The sequence below is a fragment of the Gasterosteus aculeatus genome, chromosome 11 (genome assembly GCF_964276395.1).
Source record: "Gasterosteus aculeatus chromosome 11, fGasAcu3.hap1.1, whole genome shotgun sequence".
Classification (NCBI taxonomy): domain Eukaryota; kingdom Metazoa; phylum Chordata; class Actinopteri; order Perciformes; family Gasterosteidae; genus Gasterosteus; species Gasterosteus aculeatus.
In genome coordinates, this window is record NC_135699.1 from 3505897 (window position 1) to 3528002 (window position 22106).

At 45.4% G+C, this 22106-nt stretch overlaps 1 protein-coding gene across 4 annotated transcripts in view; it reads left to right on the forward strand.

Annotated features, from left to right (window-relative positions):
• Positions 1-22106, forward strand: part of LOC120827574 (protein TANC2-like) — a 35991-nt gene that overhangs the window by 7597 nt on the left and 6288 nt on the right. The window contains exons 2-23 of one of the 4 annotated variants that reach the window (XM_078084428.1): positions 1242-1317; positions 1500-1607; positions 8888-9036; positions 9441-9609; positions 9702-10022; positions 13862-13987; positions 14079-14345; positions 15712-15857; positions 16779-17010; positions 17102-17274; positions 17846-17926; positions 18017-18217; positions 18403-18537; positions 19182-19378; positions 19465-19573; positions 19705-19827; positions 19907-20044; positions 20142-20240; positions 20951-21142; positions 21242-21335; positions 21743-21876; positions 21955-22078. In XM_078084428.1, coding sequence (XP_077940554.1) covers positions 1260-1317; positions 1500-1607; positions 8888-9036; positions 9441-9609; positions 9702-10022; positions 13862-13987; positions 14079-14345; positions 15712-15857; positions 16779-17010; positions 17102-17274; positions 17846-17926; positions 18017-18217; positions 18403-18537; positions 19182-19378; positions 19465-19573; positions 19705-19827; positions 19907-20044; positions 20142-20240; positions 20951-21142; positions 21242-21335; positions 21743-21876; positions 21955-22078 — 3376 coding nt within the window. In that variant the 5' untranslated portion in view covers positions 1242-1259. Of the gene's footprint in view, positions 1-1241; positions 1318-1499; positions 1608-3665; positions 4637-8887; positions 9037-9440; positions 9610-9701; positions 10023-13861; positions 13988-14078; positions 14346-15711; positions 15858-16778; positions 17011-17101; positions 17275-17845; positions 17927-18016; positions 18218-18402; positions 18538-19181; positions 19379-19464; positions 19574-19704; positions 19828-19906; positions 20045-20141; positions 20241-20950; positions 21143-21241; positions 21336-21742; positions 21877-21954; positions 22079-22106 lie in introns of those variants that run through there. The other 3 variants (XM_078084430.1, XM_040190574.2, XM_078084427.1) reach the window with 3 other exon arrangements.

Below are 22106 nucleotides of genomic sequence, written 5' to 3' on the forward strand. Positions count from 1 at the left end.
TGTCATCTGCATACACTTGGATGTTGGTGTGAGGGCTCTTACCCTACAAACAATACACCAAGTCCTAACCGTGAAATATAACGCTACGCTAACATTAGCCAGCTAATGGGTTCAACATTAGCCAGCTAATGTTATCCATTATAACGTTTCAACAAGAAAGTGTGTGTGTGTGTGTGTGTGTGTGTTCTCCCTGTGTGAATGAGAAAAAAGGAAGCCTTTGTGCTATTTTAATCTGCCATCTGCTTGCTGCTGTTTTTCTAATCAGCTCTGAGAGAGAGTAGTGGCAAGAAAGAGCAACAGAGAAAATATTAGTGACAGGCTTTACCCAATAATATCCCTCGCTGCTCATGGCGGGCGTGTTAAACATACTGTCAAACTGAAAGGGTTGTATGATTAATCGAAAGGGTTCAATCAACACTCGTCTCCCTCGAGGTTTTGCCTTTAGGATTATCATTTGACACAATGATATTAAAGTGTGCATCCGACTGTAAACCGCACACACAAATAAAGCATACGTATGCAAACATCCGCAGCCACAGCGGTTTCTATTCTAGCACACATACTCAGTAATGCATTGCTTAGCAACGGCAGACGGTTGCCTAGAAACAACATTATCAGCCAGCATGTTTGGTGTGTTCAAAAGTCACACCGTAGAAAAAGAAGAGAGTGTGTGTGTGTGTGTGTGTGTGTGTGTGTGTGTAATAATAGTCCCTCTGCCTGTAAGGAAAGGGAAACTTTCTGCAGATTAAGCTATGCAAAAGCAGGGTTGAGGATGGGGTTAGGGGTGTGGCTTAAGAAATGTGTCACGAGGGACAACGCATGTAATTGGGAAAGAATCCAATCATTTTTCAAGATAAAATTGTCAAATGAAAAATAATTTTCTGCGGCCCGGTACCAAGTGGTGGTGGTTGTGGACCACTGCGCTAAAGCACAAATTAACAAGTGCCCTATCCAGAATGGCCCCGTATCCATACTCTAAACCTTTTCTTAAAGGAAGAAACACGATTATTGTCACAGTTCTGCTTGCAGCCATTGCAGCATTTTTTGATCCAATGAGACTTACTACCGATATCGCCTGGATTGGCCCCCTGAACACTTGTGCGGCGACCCCCTAGGTAACCGCCTCAGGAGCGCTAACAACGCCATCAGCGCTGACAGAGCAATGAATATGATTGGTCCTCATTACTAATCAGCTGAAATGAAAAAAAAGAGTCAATTCATCCCTCGATCTCTCTCCCCAGGGTGTGTTGGCAGCAAATATGTTCCGAAACAGCCTGAAAATGTTGCTGGGAGGGAAAACCCGCAAGAACCACAGTGGTGAGTAGTTCATTAGTCATTATATGTAGTGGACCCCGTCATGTCAGAAGGGTGCATTTTCACAAACATTCCTTTATTCCAATTCTAGGTTTCTTTTGGTGATTCAAAGGATTTCACAAGGCGGCATCTTTCAAATCCCCCAAATCTCAAAATTCTCCTTGAATTCCCCGTCTCTTTCACAGGCGGCGGTGGCATAGAGTCTGAGGGGTTGGAGGTCAGGATGATGGAGGGTTACAGCCGCTCGCTCCCTTCTTCTCCCCTCCTCAACCTTCGCCTGGTAAAAAGACCCGGTAGGACCATCTATCTTATCCCAGTCCATCACACATGAGTCAGTAAACGGGAATACACATTCCCACTAGATAAACAACACACTTATCACACAGAGGGAGAAACGGATGGGAAGTCAATGCTCACCTCAGTGGAACAAACATGGCTGCATGCCAGTGACACATGGATGAGTAAGGACAACTGGATCCGGGCAGCGGCAGAAACCCTGTTAATTCCTCTGAAAGTTGCTCAGTTTGGCATGAGGCTTAAAATAAGTCCGATCCCCCAGCAATCCTTGTGAGAATTATCTGCTGACTCACGAACGTCTCTTCCTCCATTTCAAAGGGAAAATGAGAAGAAAGTCTTTTTCGGCTGATCATGTGACCGTACATAGATCTTTTTGTGCCAACGTTTGGTTGATTTTGCTTATTTTCCAGGAGCAACTTAGTGTATTTACTCTCCTTACCGCGATGGTTTGACAAATGGTCATTGTCTTTTTTTTTCTTTTTAATAACTGTGGGTTACGCACGTTTATTTTAATGCGTCGAGTTTTGTTTGAATAGAAGTCAATTTTCCCTCTTTCTGCGTCCAAAGGAAGGAAGGAGAGCCAGAGGGAATCCAGGCTTAAATAGTTCCTTTTTGTCTCCCATTCTGTCCAACACACAACACACACACAGCTGTGACCTGTTAAACTGTGTCTGGCAGCCGGGGGGGGGGGTCGACCTTTGACCCTGCATTCGGTCGTCCCTCCGTGCCTTAGTGAAAGAAAAAACACAGGAGTGTAACCCAAGCCTCCACCGGGCCTCTCTTCCTCCTCTTCCTCCTCTTCCTCCTCCTCCCGGTTGATCTGACACTTCTCCTAAACATAACCATGTGGAGTCTCTCTCCAGCCCTCTTTCAAAACAGGACCGCTATGAGCTAGGCAACTTGTCACCATGCCCTGATTTCAGTTAATTCTCTTCGCTGCGTTACCTCTCCTCTGTGTTTTTGAACCTCCATTTTGTCTTCTGTCTCCCGACTCCTGTCATGTATTCTTTGGAGGGCCAAAACGCCGACACTGCACATTTGGTTGAGTTGAGACCTGAATCTTTTGGACTGTTGGACATCTGATTTACTTTAGGACAAAGCCTTAGTACTGAGCAGCATGAGCATTCATGTTGAGTCCTTTTTTTGGCCAACCAGTGAAGTCCAATATTTTATCTTTTACCTTCTGGTTTTGGTCTCCAATGTGGAAGTTTCTTAAAACGTTCATTCTTGCTACTGACCATCAGATGGCGACTCATCTTGAGGTCTGAGTGTATAGAAATGATTTGACTTATTCCATCTGAACCTTGTACACATGAGTATATGGTCTCAAACCTTTTCTTCAGTGATGTTCACGTAGTAAGTGATGGTCCATCTAGAGTCAAACACACCAAACCTGACTGCACCTGGCTCCACCCTCTCTCTTTCCTCCTGGTTTTGGTGATGACCAAAACTGTAGAATCCCAGACTTCACGACAGCAGTGTGCAATATATCCCACTGACTATGGTTACACAATTTGTCAGCCGACCTGAAAACTTTTAAAACGCTATAATTTCACAACTGCACCTCTCTTCTTACTGCTCTCTGCTTCTGTTGGGCAGATGCGTTGCTTCCCGCTCTCACTTGGACGGCAGGATACCGCTAAATCTTTCTGCATTTGTTATCCTTCATCATTTTACCAATCGCTTTGTCATTGTAAAGGAGACTTGAAAACATCTCTGATTTTAAAAGGCATTTTTTCCAGAAATACTTTTATCCACAAACACACGGTTTAATTCAATCAGACCACAACATTTTTTCCACAACATTTTTCACATTTTCTGGGCTAAAGTGGATTACACCCTTCCATCGTCACTGTGATTTGTGGTCAGATGTTCCTCTGTTCTTGGAGAACGAGTTCAATTGCAGCATTTTCTCTGCTCTGCCACATTTTCCCCCGTTAGAAGAAAGAAGTCTGAACTGTCTTCTAGAAACTCTCCGCGTGCTCCTCTACAACCTATTACTCTCCCTGTTCTGCCTGTTCTGCTCCTCCTGCAGTCTTCCCCCTTTCCCTCCTGTGTGTGTGTGTGTGTGTGTGTGTGAGGTTTCTTTCGGGTTGGAGGAGGGGAGGTTTTTTATTTGCCGTGCAGTCGGACGAGGGAGGTCGTCTTACAGACCAGATATGGAGGCTGAAAGAAAAAGTTTTCCCAACACTTGGAAACTTTACTTGTTGTGCTACTAATCGAAGGGGAGATGGACCAGGGAGGAGATCTACTCTTTCTGCCTCATGCTTGAGAAGCTGCCGGCTCTTTTTCGCATGGCTTGGAGGAGGCTATACCTGTGAATAAACTGCTTGGACGGCATTTTTTTGACCACAAAGGACAAATAACCAGAGGATTACATTGTCAGGATCTGCTGTGTTTGAGCTTAACAGTGTGTGGCATGTGGTTCTACCTCTGAAAATACAGTACATGGACCTCGGAGGGGTTTAGCCGTTACCACAGCATTGGCATGTTGGACTGTCCGGCTTATTAACGGCGCTTATCCTGCAGACCTTTGTCTTGTTTGTTTTTTCTTCTCTCGAAGACTCTTCCTCGTATCTCGTCATTCATCTCTCCTTTGTGTGCTCTGGAGAAGGAGGAGCTCAGGACCAAAAACACCATATCGCCTTTTTTTATGAGCCTATAAGAGCCATTTTGATTTGTTGACTGCATCCCCTCCATGGATCCACTCTGAGCCGATCAGAACCACACCGCCAGTCAGCGATGGACTGCACGGCGGCGATCTTGAAAGCGTGCGCCCGCTCCAGGACCAAGTGGTGTCGGCATGAGCGGTCCTCCGTCCGTCGCCCCGGGAGACCAGCAGGGGGCTGCAGCTGTAGCGGCAATGTCGCTGCAGTGAGGGTCGGCGGGCGTGCTTCTTCCCTCCTGCAGCACATGCTGTTTTACGCTTGCTGCTGTCTGTCCCACGAGGACGGCTCTGACCGATGCCCGGAATGGTACCACCGTCCCAGTGGTGCACAGGGGGGAGGGAAGCGTGAGGAGGAAGGTGAGCGTGAAGGACTCCCTCCCCCCCCCTCTCTCTCTCTCTCTTTCGATGTTCTTGTACAGGCTGACAGGTTTCCACCAAGGTCAAATCCTCCTAAATTAGTGTTGGTTGAGTTGTTCTTTCGTATTTGCTTATGGTATTATTGTTATATATCAGGGAGATGCGGGTTGTTGTAGCATGGACAGTGAGAATCAATGTTGCCCAATGTAGTTACTTACAAACCATGTTTCCATTCCAAAAAAAAAGTATCGCAATATTGCAAAAAAAGCTTTCCCTGTTAGCTTAAGGTGGTTTTTGACAGAGGCCATGTGTTGAATCCACTGGAAACGCCTTTATCGAAACATCCAACTCACCTGACCAAGATGCTGCCTCTGCTGTTGCCGTCTTGTCAGATATCGCCATAACTTCTCGTCTCGGAACAACAGGCCCAATTGAACCAAATTCACGGAAACCTCTCTCTGTTTTCTTGTGGATCCTTAGGTGGCCATGGTGAAAGGGCTGTCATGATATCAAATTTTTGTTGTACGATTATTGCAGACCATTTTATACCACGGATAATATAATGATAATATAATAGCATAGTAATAAAAGTACGCTATTTCAAAGTACAAAGAACGTTTTATTGGTCAGAATACTTTAAATCGGAATGTGAAAAAATATATCCTATATAAATGAAACAAAAATAATAAAAGTGCTGGGGACACGGAGCGGGTGAAGCATCAGGCCTGATGGGCTTGGGTTCGAGAAAATGTTTCCAGCTGAATATGGGGCGCCGTTTGTAAAATGTCGCACATTCTAAAATCCTGCGTAGTTTTGCTACATTTAGCATTATCATATGAACAAAAAAGCATGATAATATTCATTTAACATTTATATTTGCATTAAACATTTACATTTATATTTAACATTTATATTTATATTTAACATTTATATTTACATTTAACATTTATATTATTTAACAACTTAAATACTGTGTTACTGCCAAACATTATCCTTGGAAAAGTTATTGCATGAATTTACATGAATTTCTCTCTAAATGTTTGAAAAAGTAACATGAATGAATATTGTCGTTCTTTTTTGTTCATATGATAATGCTAAATGTAGCAAAACTGCGCAGGATTTTAGAACGTGCGACATTTTACAAACGGCGCCCCATAGCTGATAAGCGCACCGCGGCAGCCGGGGAGGTTTAACGCGGGGCTTTGACCGCCGGCAGGGCGACGCGCTCCGCGGCTGCAGGGAGAGACGGAGCGGCTCGGCCCCGCTAACAATTGGCCGGTCCGGGAGGAACACAGGGCGGCGGCCCGGGGACGGCGTTCCTCCCGCCCAAAGATTGAGATTGAGATTTTAGCTTAGTTAGCTCAGTTGGGTTCACTGCTTCTCTTCACCGGTCGGTGTCCGCTCTGTATCTGTGTGCGCGCTGCATACTCCCTGGCCCCGCTTTCTACAAGGAAAAGGCACAGAGGCAGCGCGATCAACTTAAATGTTCATTTATATGTAAAATGAATATCGCAGCACCAAAAATCATTGCACGCAATTTCAGATAGTGTTTGATATGTCATTTTATCTCATATTGCAACAGGCCTACATCGCGACTCTTTAGCTACTTCTTGTTCCTCTTCTTTGTTCACTGGCAGCCAAGTGTAGCCTAAAGCACCATCCTCTGACCAAACTACCCTGTATCCCTATTTGTTTGCTCCAAACCCACAAAAGAAAATGAACCTAACTTGCATTTCTGTTTAGCGTCAGTTGGCCTAAAATAAATTTGAAAGCCAAAAGAATTTCTATGACTTAAAAGGCCCTTTGATAGAAACAGCATGTCATGTTGGCGTGTCAAAGGATAATTTGACAGCATGGGGGGATGAAGTTAGATGTTAGCATGCCGATGAAAGACTTATATAAGCAAGTTACAGTAATTGTCCTTTTGCAAACATTATTCTCCACACCTTTCTAATATATCCACACTATACTACAACGCAAGACACCTAAATGGCAAACGATGCTAACAGCTAAAATGCTAACTAGCGTCAAAATAATTTGTTCCCTCCAAAACAGATCCTAACCGTTTATACTTGGGCTTTATTAATTCATTGCCACTGAGTTACTCCCCTGTGTCAGATTGCCAGATGGAATAAAAATTCTCCTTGTCCTTAGTTGATTAGTCTTGTCTGTCGTTTAGAGGAGTTACCGTGTCCCGTGGAAAACCAAATATAATGCGTATAATCCCACCTTTATTTGATCAAATATTCAATTATTCAAAGAAATAAATGAGCAAAAATATGTCGTTTTAACATGTAATGTGCAACATTCACTAACAAAAGTGTGTCCCAACGTTAGACTGGTCCTGTATCTGATTGTATATTTGAGCTTTTAGCTTCAATGCCACAATAAAGTGGGACAACAGCAATTATTTGTGCATCTTCATGAAAGACGCAGTGCTGAAACCTTTTTGACGGAGTGTCTGTTAATTGGGTTATTTATAACACATGTTATTATTGTGTTATTTATAACCTACTTAGAACGCTACTTTGACGCTTTTTGACTCGACCCCCCCCAAACCTCCAATAAAAGTGAAACTATCTTTTGTGTGTGACAGACAACACATTTCTTTGTCACGTTCCATTGTTTGATCCCACATCTATCACGCCTGTACTCTCTTGTGTTCCTTTGTGGTTATTTTTATTCTTCAGAGCTGAAAACAGCCAGAGAAAGAAGCCGCATTGTGGCTGCTACTCTCAAAACGAACAAGATCACAGTGTCTGAAAACCGATGTGCTTCTACCTGTTCAGAATGGCCAAACGAAAAGGCGTAGATAAGGAAGAGACGTGATTATTGGGATGATGGAAGAAAGGAGGGAAGGAATTCAGGACAGAGGAACCAGAAGCTATAGTAGTTGAAAAGACTCTCTGTATCTGATCTTTCCATTTTATTTTTCTTCCTCTAAAAATGACTCACACACCCTGTTATTGGCTAACCACGCAAACGTGCACATGTGTGCGTGTGTGCACACACACAGCGTGCTGTTTTGTGTTTGGTTGGTTTTTTATTTTCAGCATGTGTGTCTGTCTGTCTGTTTCTCTAGTCTTTAGTCCTACAGTCAGCAATTTATAGCTCTAATTACAGGCCGTCAGAGAAAGAGACAGAGTATGAGCTTTCATGCTGTGGCGCACAGTCTTCGGTGTGTGTGTGTGTGTGTGAGTGTGTCTATTCTTGGTAAATCTGTCATAATGGTGAATATGTTAATATAGAGATCAATTACTGTTCTCCACAAAATCATCCCTGTGGGATTTTCTGCTTTTGTGTGTATTAAGATTATATATATATATTACACTCTTTTTTTCCCCTCTGATTGAGATCTGATCTGATTGTTGAGGAGGTGGGGAAACGTAATATGCACACAGTACCAGACAAAAGTTTGGACATACTTTCTCATTCAATAAATAGTGTGTCCTTTGACTGGTACTGTGTATAGTTTTGGCACAGCACTGAGGCCTACATTTTTTAGTTTGCTCCAGTAGTCAAGTCCTGTTGTTTCTGTCAGTGTGCTGCGTGGCTTCCTTTCTATTTGTACTCGGCTGCAAAGCATTTTGCATGCATCGGCAAAACAGATGTCAAAGGAACAGTGCGCTTAAACGGCATGATTGATGATACTATAAATATCTGTGTGATAACTTTGATGCCATATCTTAGGTTAAACTCTTAGCTTAAGTTTAACATAGCATAAAGACTGGAAACAATTTGACTATATTCCTCTACCCCATAGCCATATATTTTATTTTATACCGTAAAGTCAAATTGTAAATTTATGAATTCAAAACGCCATTTTCTTGCACTACGTTGTCGTATCTGTCTTGTTATCCATTGTCTCACTGTCTGATGTTATGCACTAAAGTCAAATTCCTTGTATGTCTAACATATTTTGCTAATGTTCCTGATTCCTGAGATTATTATATGTCCAAAGCTGCGAACCATTTTCATCCCAAGTGGAGCTATAGTCTTTTTACCACAGAGGAATACCGGCAATAAACTCACCCTTTTCTGTCAGGCGATCGCTGCTTCATTTTAGCCTGTGAAGCACACAACATTTCCTTTGCCAACACCCTCTTCCAGAATACATTCAAAATTTGTCGAATGTATTCTGTATTCTGTTGTGTCTTTGTAGTGAACAGCCAAATGTGATTTCAAACTGAAATTCTGGATGGGGTACGGCCCCAGCGAGAAACGAAAAACAGAATGAAACATTTTTTCCAGTCTCTCCAGGTGAGGACCAGGAATTAGGACCCCCGCCCTCAGTGGACGAGGCGGCCGATGCTCTGATGACCAGGCTGGGCTTCCTGCTGGGGGACAAGATAATCAGCGGCGAGCCGGGCTCTTCTTACCACGCCCAGGATGATGGACAGGTATTCAACTCGCACACTCACATCAGGGTAGATGTTTTTTTTAAATCCTACTATGCCTGTATGACGATTGATAACGGGAAAGGTTGGGTTCCCCTGGAGCAAATTCCGATTTCACATGCGAAATCAATCATACTGTAATTTTTGTATGTGTGGTTATATTGCTTATTGTAAGTAAAGTGTTCCATTCCCCTTCACAAGTTGTACATATCCAATAAATATACCCTAATATTTTACTTGAAAACATCACTTGAGTAGATGTAGGTAGTTATTTGCACCACAAAGAGTCAGTAGAAATAGCACGTTTCTTTTATCTGTACATTCACAGATTCTGAATATCTTCTCAAAATGACATTTTATCCTTCTGTTTCTCCTTCAAATTGAAATTTAAAAATGCTTTCCCACAGAGGATCTCTCCTTCCTCCAGCCTGGCTAGTAGCACCACCTCCCCTTGCTCAACACTGCAGCCTCCTGCTGGCGGGGAGGGCCACACCAACGACAAGCATGCCTCCCCCCACCATGCCTCCGTCACCTCCCCCAACTCAACACTGGAGAGCAGAGACAGCGGCATCATAGGTGACACGCCGTAGATACAGCGCCTTCCAAAAAAGAAACTTTTTCACTGCTAAATTATTCACTTTCTCCGTCTTCCCTCACTGTCCCTTCAGCCACGTTGACCAGCTGCACTGCTGAGTCGGCAGCAGAGCGGGACGAAAGCGGCAAGCATCCTGCCGACGGTTACCACGGCAGCAGCCTGAATCTCTGGCAGCAAGGGGGGCGGCAGGTGGTGGCCTCCAACTCCTCTTCTTGTATGGTAGCTGCAGGAAGCATGAATGACGGCTTCCTGAACCGGGTGGAGGATACCATGGCTGCTTCCACTTACAGCCTCAACAAACTCCACCCAGACAGAGGGCCTGGCTCCGCCCGCTCATCAGGCTCCACCCACTCTATCCCTCTGTACCTCATGCCCCGCCCTAATTCCGTTGCTGGTAAGATTTCAAATGTATGACGCATAGAATTAGAGAAAACGTGACCTTACTATTTAAATCAACGTAGCAGCTTGGTCGGAGTGGCGGCCATTATTATGTGTAATGTTGTCCCTGTGATCGCGGTTTTGTATTAATGACTAAAACAAGCAGTGCAGTAGTGCTGTTCAAACGTAAGAAGCGTACAAAATTTCATCTAGTAGATGAGTGACAACGAGGTGGCTAACTAGTGGACAGCTGGCATTTTGTTCACATAGACTTTTTTTTTTCAAGACTGGGCTAAGAAACTAAATAATTTGTAAGGTTTAAAATTAACTCTGCAGTCACACAATTACTGCAATGAAACACTTTTATACCCTTATCTGATATTTCTTTGGGTGTCTTTTTGATCACAGTCCATCACCGCAAGTGTTCTCTGGTTTAATGTGTGATTGGTCATCGGCGGGTTTGGCCTGCATGCAGGCTTGTGCTTCTAGCTAACGATGCTAACAGTGCTAACAGTGCAAACAGCGCCTAGGGTTCGATCAGTAAGCTGAGGGAGAACCGGAGGATGGGTTTTACTTGTGGAAGCGGATTCTGGCGGTAATAACTATCCGAATGACACTGTCTTTAAGAGCGGTGGCGACAATGAGCTAGCGAGGCACACACGCAGCTTCTATTAGCTTCCATTAGCATGGTTGCTATCAAATGAAGTACTCGGTATCACATTAAGGGTACTTGTTTTTAGTACTGTCGTCATTTTTTTAAATGATACCCAGCACTGTTTTGCAAAAAAAAGTTAGTTTTTTTCTTTTAGCCTGAGCAACACATCCAGCCAAGACAAGGAACGCAGAGCTCCAGATTTATTGTCTATAATCACACAAACCTTAAAAGAATAGTTGAACATTTTCGAAAATACACTTATTCAGTGCTTCAGTTACGACTTGGTTAGCCTAGCTTAGCGTTAAGAACAAAGCAGGGGGAAACAGTAGGCTTTGTACAGATTTATCTAATCGCTTACTAAAATCTCTGTAAAAGGTAACTGAGTTGTTAATTTTTTCTGGGTTGTATTGTGTAGATACAAAACAATCAGGCTGAAAAACACACAGTGCCTCAGTAGCGTGTTCAGAAGTCAGTCACTCTTTTCTGAGTCTCATAAAAACCAAAAAGGAAGGAAATGACTTGTATGACGTTTCTAAACCCCCCAGCCCTCCCTCCACCCCACACACACACACACACACACACACACACAGGATACATAGGCTACTCTGACATTCTCTTTGGCTTTAGTGGATTGTAGCTGGATGAATTGGATCAGCTTTGGGTAGGTGTCTGTCGGTCTTTGTTGGGAGTCGAGACAACTCAAAGCTAACAATATTCATGCATGTTTTGATAGATTTCCAATCTATTGTGTCTGTAGTGGGAATCACGACACCGCGCTCTTCTGACAATATCCTGCAAACTGTTCGAGTCTCACGATAGATAAGACAAGGAATACTACTTTTCCATAACCTTTTTCTCACTTCGGGTTAGACCGGGCGACCTCTTTCTCCTGGTTTCCAGTCCTTATGCTAAGCTAACCACCCCACATTTTCTCATCTAACTCCCACCAAAATGCTGTTAAGCATGTGTTCCAAAATGATTTCTCATTACTTTAAGAACAATTCAACAATTCAAAAATTGTTTTGTATAGCCCAAAATTGAAATTTAAAAATTTGCCTCTGAGGGCTTTAGAAACATCCTCTGTCTCAGAAACCCTCACATCAGCACAGGAAACCCCCCAAAAATGAAAAACCCCTTCATGGGGAAAAAAGAGAAGACACCTTAGGAATAACTGCAGAGGACAGACTACAATGGATGTCATGTGTACAGAATAAAGATGTACAATACAGTACGGCAGGACAACTGCAGGGAACACCACCATCAGATAGAACCTCCATCAGATAGAACCACCATCAGATAGAACCACCGTCAGATAGAACCACCGTCAGGTAGAACCACCGTCAGGTTGAACCACTCTCAGATAGAACCACCATCAGGTAGAACCACCCTCAGATAGAACCACCGTCAGGTAGAACCACCTTCAGGTAGAGCCACCCTCAGGTAGAACCACCTTCAGGTAGAACCACCCTCAGATAGAACCACCGTCAGATAGAACCACCCTCAGATAGAACCACCGTCAGGTAGAACCACCTTCAGGTAGAACCACCATCAGATAGAACCACCGTCAGGTTGAACCACTCTCAGATAGAACCACCATCAGGTAGAACCACCCTCAGATAGAACCACCGTCAGGTAGAACCACCTTCAGGTAGAACCACCCTCAGGTAGAACCACCTTCAGGTAGAACCACCCTCAGATAGAACCACCGTCAGGTAGAACCACCATCAGGTAGAACCACCCTCAGATAGAACCACCGTCAGATAGAACCACCGTCAGATAGAACCACCCTCAGATAGAACCACTGTCAGGTAGAACCACCGACAGGTAGAACCACCCTCAGATAAAACCACCGTCAGATAGAACCACCGTCAGGTAGAACCACCCTCAGATAGAACCACCGTCAGGTAGAACCACCCTCAGATAGAACCACCCTCAGATAGAACCACCCTCATATAGAACCACCGTCAAATAGAACCACCGTCAGGTAGAACCACCATCCGATAGAACCACCGGAAGGGAAAGCACAAAGACTTCAGTAATGTTGGTTTATGATGACAGTTACAGTAATGTTTTAATTAATGTAATTAATTTAAAATTATAGTGATAGCAGCAGCGGTTGTCAGCAGGGCCACGGCAGGAGGCGGGTCCAAAAATAACCACGATCCATGGAAACCTTTGAGGCGAGAAAGCACAAAAACTCTGGGGAAGAACCTGAATTAGTAATGCGCATTAATTAGAAGGTGAACAAGCTTGGTTCATTTCATATTATTTTTATTAGTTCAGTCTTGTACCTCTACCTGCACTGCTCTGTCAGTTAGAATTATTTTCTCCGCCGGCCATTAGCCTTTACGCACATCAAGCTGTTCAGCACATGTTGGGTGTTGTTTGTGTGTGCGTGAGTGTGTGTCTGTCTGTCCGAGGCTAATCTCAAATACTACTGAACCCATCAGCCTATACCTTTTAATGCCCATTTATGACCTTACCCTCCAAGACCTCTTGTGGTTGCGACGATTGACACTTAATGAAAAACACATTTTATTGACTGTTTTGTACAGTTATTGACAGCTTACTTCTCACTCCACTGAATCGGGTTTTAGGACTCATTCCTGTAGCTATTGCTCCATAATTTTTTGCCAACATGTCTCTCTCAAAGGAAGAGAAGTTAGGGCCTCTCTGCCAAGTCATCATTAGTAACGTTAGCTAGTTAGCTAGCAAATAAGGTAACGTTGAGTTGAGAAATACAGAGCTGCCGAATGACGATTTCACTGACTCCTCTTTTGTAGTTTCATTACTGGGGTCCCGACAGCAAACTCATTTTTTTATTTCAATTTGGGGAAGCAAGCATCTTCAATAAACCGTTTAGTTTTATGTATTACCAAGATCAGCTTTTCCTTGCTTGATTCTAAACCACAATTTAGTCATTTCCACTACTCAGAGCTCAGCACATTACAATGCAAATTGCACAATGTGCAAACTTCCACTCCACATAAACCGCCCAGGAATGATATTTTCAGTTGTGTCATTGGATGTTTCACACCAAAATCCCCCTCATATAAGTTCTAGCAACCTTCCCCCCTTACATTTTTTATGTACTGTAGCTTGGACATTTCATCGAAAGTCGAGATACATTTTTTTTAAACCAGTTATTCACCATTTCTTTATGCAGAAAACAAACTCTCTCTAACATTCTCTCACTCCAGCCACCAGTTCTGCCCACCTCGAAGATCTGGCCTATCTGGATGAGCAGCAGAGACACATCCCTTCTAGGACGTCCCTCAGAATGCCCAGGCAGAATTCTGGGAGTCGTGGTCAACAGGACCACAGAGGTAAACACACTCGAGCGCGCACGGAGCAAAAGACCCGCCATGCTATTTGCAAACAGTATTACAATAGTCCTCCGTGCTCCTTCTCCTGCAGTGTGTTTCACTCCCTCCCTCAACCTGAAGCCCCTCCACTTTGAGGTTCCGGGTCTCTCTTCTGATTGGCTGTTCACCGGCAGGGAATGGCTCTTCCAAGAAGTGGACGCCTGTCTTCGAAGTGGCGACCCGGCGACTAGTCGGGGCGTGGTGATCGTCGGCAACATGGGCTTCGGCAAAACGGCCATCGTCGCCCGGCTGGTGGCGCTCAGTTGTCATGGGAACCGCATGCTGCCGCCCGCCGCCGGCAACCAGACCTCTGCTAAATGTAAGCAGAGGTTAAATAATAAACCAGGATAATAATATGTTAATTGGTCATTAGGAATGCAATGCGAGTGTAATAACTCGTCATAATATCCATCTTTTCAAAATACACTATTATACACTACTATTACAATATTTACACCAAGTGGATTAAAGACAATCATACATGTTCATGAATATAAATGCTACAATATCAATAGATTTACAATACAATCTTCCATCTTAAGGAATAAGCTGGTATAAAGCTTGCATTTCCATTTTTTCCACTATAAAAAGTTATGTTATTTTTAAGCCGTACTTTTGAAGCTAAAGCTACTTTTAAAACTAATTGACCTTCAACGCTGCTGATGGAAATTAGCCTGCAACTTACTCTTTTGCAATTTTGTTTATATGTACAAGTAAAATAGTCAGCAACGTGTCATTCCTATGAAAGTGGAACATGATTTCATTTTTGTGCCCAATGGTGTCAGGTGGCTACAGATTTAAATGTTGCCTTCTGGGGGCTTGAACCGACACTGGATGTCCCCTAAACACTACTTTTGTACCAGATTACTTTATTTTTAGAGGGTTATTTTGGCTATATCCTCCACTGATAGTCCACATTTTAATACCAATTTAATCATTTCCCATTTCCAGAAAAAGTACCCTCTGGTTTCCAGATGGCTAGATACCATTAGCTTTGCTTACCTGCGGTTTGCCCACCTGTGTGACTGTGGCTCAGTGGTAGAACAGGGTCGTCCTCCAATCAGAGGATCAGCGGTTTGATTCCCGGCTGTGTGGGCGTTTTGGTGGTTGAATTTGTGTGAATTGTTAGTTAGTCCTGAACCATGAGTCGACCTTGCTGGATAGATGATTGATGACATCTAGAGTTAAAGTGTTTTTGGTCGGAATACTAAAAAAGCGCTCTACAAATCAATTTCCCAATTACCACCTATTATTTATATCAGCACACCCAACATAGCAGGCTAAGACCGGCCCTGATTTACATGTAGGAAAACTGTACTAGGAGTACATTAAAAAAATGGAATGGAAAAAATCATTTTTACAGCTCATGAAGGGGACGTAGTAGATCGTTGGCAGGAGCCATTGTCTCTTCCTTGCCAAGGACCCCCAGTGAGTTATTCCAGCCACGAAGACAGCCTCAATGAGTCTGTCAGAGAAGGCTGAGTCATCATGCAGAACCCAATAAAATCAGACCAGGAGCCACATTCAAGGCCGAGCCAACCAGCAGGAGAACCCATTAAATCATGCAGTGAATACAGAGAGGACGGGAAAGGAGGCAGCGGCCAGAGAGAAAGACCCAGATGGTTTGTGCCTTCACGTCTGAGATATTTGAAAGTGTAACATTTTCTAATATTTCCTCACTCCAGATGCAGAGGCCGAGTCCTACTCCCGCAACTCCCTGGGGAGAGGAGGAGGAGGAGGAGGGGGAGACGAAGGAGGGGGAGGAAGCTGTCCGGGGACTCCAGAGATGAGGAAGAGACAAGAGGACGCGCTGAGGAGGCTCGCAGCACAGGTATCATCCCCACTTTACTAAATGTAGATAGCCGAAAGCAAAGAGGGACATAAACTCCAGCACGGCCCCCAAGTACACGTTCAAAAAGGCTCCCGCGCGTTGCAAAGCAATTCACAACAGGTGGAGGTGGTGGAGGTGGAGTAACGTTTTTTTGTCAAAAACTACCTAGAGAGTCACGTCTTTGTGTGTGGAAGTTGTTGGTTTGTTTATTTATTTATCATAGACCTTTCTGCTGCGTTTGTGGAGATCTCCCTCCACGAATCGGGAGCGTCCTTATAGTCCGCCAATGACGGGTTGTAGAAGTGAAGTCATATTTACAGATTCCTTCCAACAAAAGCTCTTCAATCTGATCCGTTCTCTCGTAAAAAATCTTCATTTTAAAAATAGCAGTATTGTGCTATGAAACCACGTAGTTAGCAGAACAATCGCAGCCTTTCGGGCTGCAGGAGGCTTGCGTCGCTTGCGTCGCTTGCGTAGCTTTCGACGCAAGCCTAGAAAAATGGGTCGACGCACGCAAGGAGGTGTGAAGAGGCTTTCCTTCTTCGGTCCTGATTCGTTATGTCAGTCATATACCACGAGTAGTAAAGATGAAAAGAAAACAAATTCACACAAAATCCAAGGGAGCTACCGGCCATGTTCATGCGTGGCCGTTGCTTTCTGTAAAGGTATTACAGCGAGATCAACCTCCCTTTCGGACAGCATTTACAGCTCGCTATGTGATAAAGTTTTCCTTTTAACCCCATTAAAAAAGGCTTTTTGCACCACTGCACCGTAGTCAGCCTAGTTAACCGAATGCAGGATGCATGTTGTTGGTTAATGTGCATGTAACACAGTTGCTGCTCTACTGATTTTGGGTATCGGCAACAAACTCAAAGGGTTTGTGAAAATCATCCACACCCGCCTTCCCGTTTGACCTCGCAGGTAGTCGCGTATCATTTCTGTCAAGCTGATAACTGTCACACCTGCCTGGTGCCGGAGTTCGTCCACAACATGGCGGCGATGCTGAGTGACGCCCCCCAGCTGTCGGCCTTTCGGGAGCTGCTGCACCGCACGCCGCAGCTGCAGAGCACGCTCAGTCTGCGCTCCTGCATCCAGGATCCCAGCTCAGCCCTGCAGAGAGGAATACTAGAACCCCTGGACGCTCTCTACAGAGGTACCCCGGAGACGCTCTGCGTTCTGCTTCTCGTCTGTAGGATCTGTAAGGGTATAAGTTATATTCTGCTGTGTTGCTTTTTTGTTTTCAGAGAGGAAGTTGCACGTGGACGGGGCGGGACTCATAGTACTGATTGACGGGCTGAACGAGGCCGAGTTTCACCGGCCGGACTACGGCGACGCACTGACTTCCTTCCTTTCCCGAAATGTCCGGAAATTTCCCCCTTGGCTGAAGGTCATAACCACCGTCAGGACCGGTCAGCAGGTACACGCGCACACAAGGGACCGAACACAGACAACACATATCTGAGATCTGGGAAAGCATTTATTAAAGCTGCCTGTAAGCTCACCATTCACCTTCCAAAACAAATCAATGACAGGAAGAATTGCAACAAAATAAAGTAACAGTGTGCACAGTTTGGAGCATTTTTTTTTTCATTCTTTGCAAAACCAAAATGGCAAAAAAAAAGTCTGCCGCTAACATTGGCATAGCAAGCTTACAGGAGTAAAGTAAGAAAACATTAGCTAACTGGCTTAAAATCGAAAAGTAAAGCGTGATTATAGTAGGAGTCTATAGGGTGACGGGTTCTTTTGTGATGCTATCAGGGATTAAGCTAACAGGGCTTTTCCCGCTCTTTATTGGATTCTGGAGTTTACCCTCCAGCAGCTTCAGCCAATGTTACTCGTGATGCTGCTGCTTTTGATAAACACGTCGGTCAACATTCAAAATTAGATTTAAACTACATTAAACAGTTAGCCGGGTTGTGACATTTTAACACAACATTCTCAGCAAACTCATGCAACTAACAAACTTAAACTTGTTGTTTCCCCATCAGGACATTGCTCGTTCTCTACCTTTTCACTGCATCTCTCTAGACAGGATGGAGGAGAACAACGCCATAGATCAGGACCTGCAGGTAACACGCGCACAGTCCTGTCCGTGCTCCTGTCGCTCGATCCATCAGCACATCTATACGCACTTTTCTTTTTCTTCTTGTGTTGCTCAGGGTTACTTGATGCAGCGTATCCACAGCAGCACGGAGATCCAGAGCAACGTGTCGCTGGGCAATGGTCGCCTGGACAACGCGGCGATGGCCAAGCTGATCAGCCACCTGAAGAGCCTGAGTAGGGGCTCCTACCTCTACCTGAAACTGACCCTGGATCTGATCGAGGGGGGATACCTGGTCCTGAAGAGTTCCAGCTTCAAGGTGAGGAATGAACAGTGGAAATAGTTTCAATGTAAAAGAGCAATTTAAAATTCTGTCCTCTAAATCACCCTTTCGCTGATGCACACTCCAAGTATTACGTTTTGATATACAGTTTACAGAAACGCCTCTAAATCTGTGTGTGTGTGTGTGTGTGTGTGTGTGTGTGTGTGTGTGTGTGTGAGCAGGTGGTCCCCGTGAGTCTAGCAGAGGTCTACCTGCTGCAGCTCAACATGCGCTTTCCCACACAGTCGTCTTTTCAGAGAGTTCAGCCGCTGCTCAACGTTACTGTGGCGTCGCTGCACCCGCTGACCGACCAGCAGGTACCCACCGTCTGTGTGTGTGTGTGCGTGTGTGTGTGTGTGTGTGTGTGCATTACATTACAACAACCTTCATTTTGTGGTGTGGTGGTTGTCGCCTGGGTTCAAAGCCCCGCCCCCCTCTGGGAGGAGTCTGCATGTTCTCCCCGTGTCTCTGGACCCTCGCATCACAACAGGAAAAACTAACCCAATAAGCCTTCAACAGGGAGTAAATCAGTTACTAAAGAAAATAGGTGTCATGGGTACAGAATCAATCACACAGTCAATTGTGTAGAAAAAAGAACAATAAGGGAACAATTCCGACTACTAATAACAGCAGCAGTGATTTTAGTGGAATAATTATGATGTGATGGTGATGGTGTCGTTAGCATGAGGCTCTGGAAGGCTAACACAACACAGCGTCAGATCAATTTATAGCTTCAGCTACAAACTTTGACCTGTGACCCCGTAGCATGTGATCGTTCTTCTTCCCGATTAAGTGTGAACACACCGTGAGCCTTTTCGGTACATCAATGAGCTGCGAAAATATAATGTTCATACATTTGAAATGTGACTGCAGATTAAAGAAATGCCCCATGGTTTTTCATTTTTTCTGTCTTTTGGCGTCCCCGTGTTGCATAATGACGCCAAATGATGTCTGAATCCAGCTGTTTGAGGTGGTGAACGCCGGCGCCCTGACCGGGGGGACGCTGCACTGGGGGGAGTTTGCGCACCGCCTGGAGCAGCTCTCCTCCTTCCTGCTGCGGCGGAGCGACGGCAGCAGGATGCTAAACCACGCCTCCTTCAGGGAGTGGCTGATGTGGCGAGAGGAGGGTCAGGACGACAGGTTCCTCTGCGACCCCAGGTACGCTGGGAGAGCGTGGGAGTGGGAGGGAGACAGGAAGAAAGAGGGGACGTCTTCACTGAGGGTGGTCTGTTTTGTGTCTCCAGGAGCGGTCACACCCTGCTGGCCTTCTGGCTCTGCCGGCAGGAGGGGAAGTTAAACCGCCAGGAGACGCTGGAGCTGGGACATCACATCCTGAAGGCTCACATCTACAAGGTGGGCACACAGACACACACCAGCGTGGTGTCTATGTGTGATTATTGTGTGATTTATCAAGAGAGAAGTAGAGCTATTTTCTCATGTATCATTTAGAATGTTTTTTCTTTGCCTCTTTTTTTATCCTCCAGGGTCTGAGTAAGAAGCTCGGGGTTTCCTCCTCAGTCCTGCAGGGGCTGTGGCTGTCCTACAGCACGGAGAGCCTGAGCCCTGCTCTCTCATCGCTGCGTAACCTTTACACCCCCAACATCAAGGTACCACGACACACACACACACACACACACACATCCACGCGTACTTGTAGTACTGTAACTTGGCTCTATGCTCGTCCAGGTGAGCAGGTTGCTAATCATGGGCGGGGCTGATGTGGATTTCCGTTGCGATGTCCTCAACAACGCCCCCCTGCTGTGTGTCCACGCTCACCTGGGCCACAGTGATGCCGTGGCGCTGCTGCTCGACCTCGGAGCTCAGGTACAATTATTTATACTTTGGTTTCTGCGATCAGAAGTGGGTGCCAGAGCCGTAACCCAGCGTGTGGCTTCTCTGTGTGTGTTTTTTTTTTTTACAGGTGGATGCCCAGTCACAGGAGGGTGTGACCGCGCTGGGATTCGCCGCCGCCGCGGGCCATATGGACCTCGTCACCATGCTGAGTCAGCACAGCGCTAAGGTGCCCGTCCACCTTCCTACCTGCTAGATGCTGTGCCTTAGAATTAAAGCCACAACGGGAAGAATTTACACTTGAAATGCACAATAAGTACGGCGGCGCCACCCGGTGGTCGAATGAAGAATCACGGCGTCTACAAAAAGTCTCTCTTTATTTATATATATTTAGGAGATCACTCGTAGCACAGCTATAAAGATTACCTCTGAAAAGTGTAGAACCGTCATCACCAGCAACTTGCTAATAATAAAAATAATGAAGTATAATAATCCCCCCGTTACCCCACAGGTTCCTCAGCACACAATTCACAGTGCATGCCAACAAATAGAAAGAATCTTATTCATATCATGACGTAACTTAATTTGGTGCCAACCTGACGTTATTTATTTTAATACTAGAATTTAATATTTTAAACATTGGTCCTTATTTTTATGGAAACCATACTCACAATAACTCCACCTCTCAAAGCTCAGCTGTGCATTGCTGATGCCACAGCTGATAGACGTAGCAGGATGGATTCCGACATGTTTGGGGCTAAACTATCTGCTCAGATCAGAAACAAAGAGCTTCTGAAGACAAAGACACAGAATATTCTTCAGCTACCTGATCTCAAGCCGACTGAACATGCTTCTCACTTAAGATCCAACTGAAGGCAGAAGGTGCTTTGCCCCAGGTGCACCTCCTCTAAGCCTCTGTCCCTCCCCTGTGGCCTGCAGGTGGGCCACGTGGACAGCTCGGGCCGCTGCGTGCTCGTGCACGCCGCCCAGCGGGGCCGCCTCGACGTGCTGCGCTTCCTGCTGAGACGCACCGACTGGAGCTGCGCTTCCTGCTGCGGCCAGCGGGCGGCGAGCCGGTGCCAGGCGGTGCAGCAGGCTCTGGTCGCGGCGGCCAGCACGGGCCACGCCGAGGTCAGCCCGCAGACACACACGCTGTAACAACACGTGGTTACCAAATGAGGGTGTTGCATTGGGGATGTGTTTGTAACGTGTGTTGCCATGTGTGTGCAGATCGTGTCGTACCTCCTGGACCTTCCGGAGGAAGACGAGGACGAGGAGGAGAGACCGGAGATCAACACACCCGACAGTCTGTGGGGAGAGACGGGTACGCTGCATGAGTACCATGCCACTAGTCCTTACAGCTAGTATTTGGCTACACTGCAGTAGTACTACTGACTTGAGTTTCACTAATTTACTTATCTGCATACTTATGTATTAAACATAATACCTCTGAAGATTGTGTATCATATGTATACATATATATACGAATAACATTTCATTTGCGTAAAAACATAATCATTTGAAGTGCTGTAGTTTATCCGTTTGTATTTTTTACGTATTCATATACAACTATAGCCTGTGACAGCCGGGGGGAAGATGAGACAAAAAGAAACTCACTTGTACCTAATATGTTCATATGCTCATTTTCATCTCAATGGACCCCGAAACTAAAAAAGATCTTGCCGGTGGTTGAATTGGAAACCTGTCTTCACCTGTCTCTGTCTGTCTCAGCTCTGACGGCGGCGGCAGCAAGCGGCAGGCTGGCTATCTGCCGCCTGCTGTTGGACCAGGGGGCTGCCGTCGAGCAATGCAACAGGCGGGGCGCGGCCCCCCTCTTCAGCGCCGTGAGACGGGGCCACCTGCAGGTACAGTGGAACACATGGAATGAGCCCGACGTAGATTCAAACATTGAGCGTCTGTCTCCGTTTGTGCCTCTCCATCAGGTGGTGGAGCTCTTACTGAGCCGAGGGGTGGAGGTGAACATGGCCGACCAGCAGGGTCGAACGGCCCTGATGACAGCAGCCTCGGAGGGACACATGAACACAGCCCAGCTGCTGCTGGATCACGGTACTAACTATCAGATCGACAATGGGGG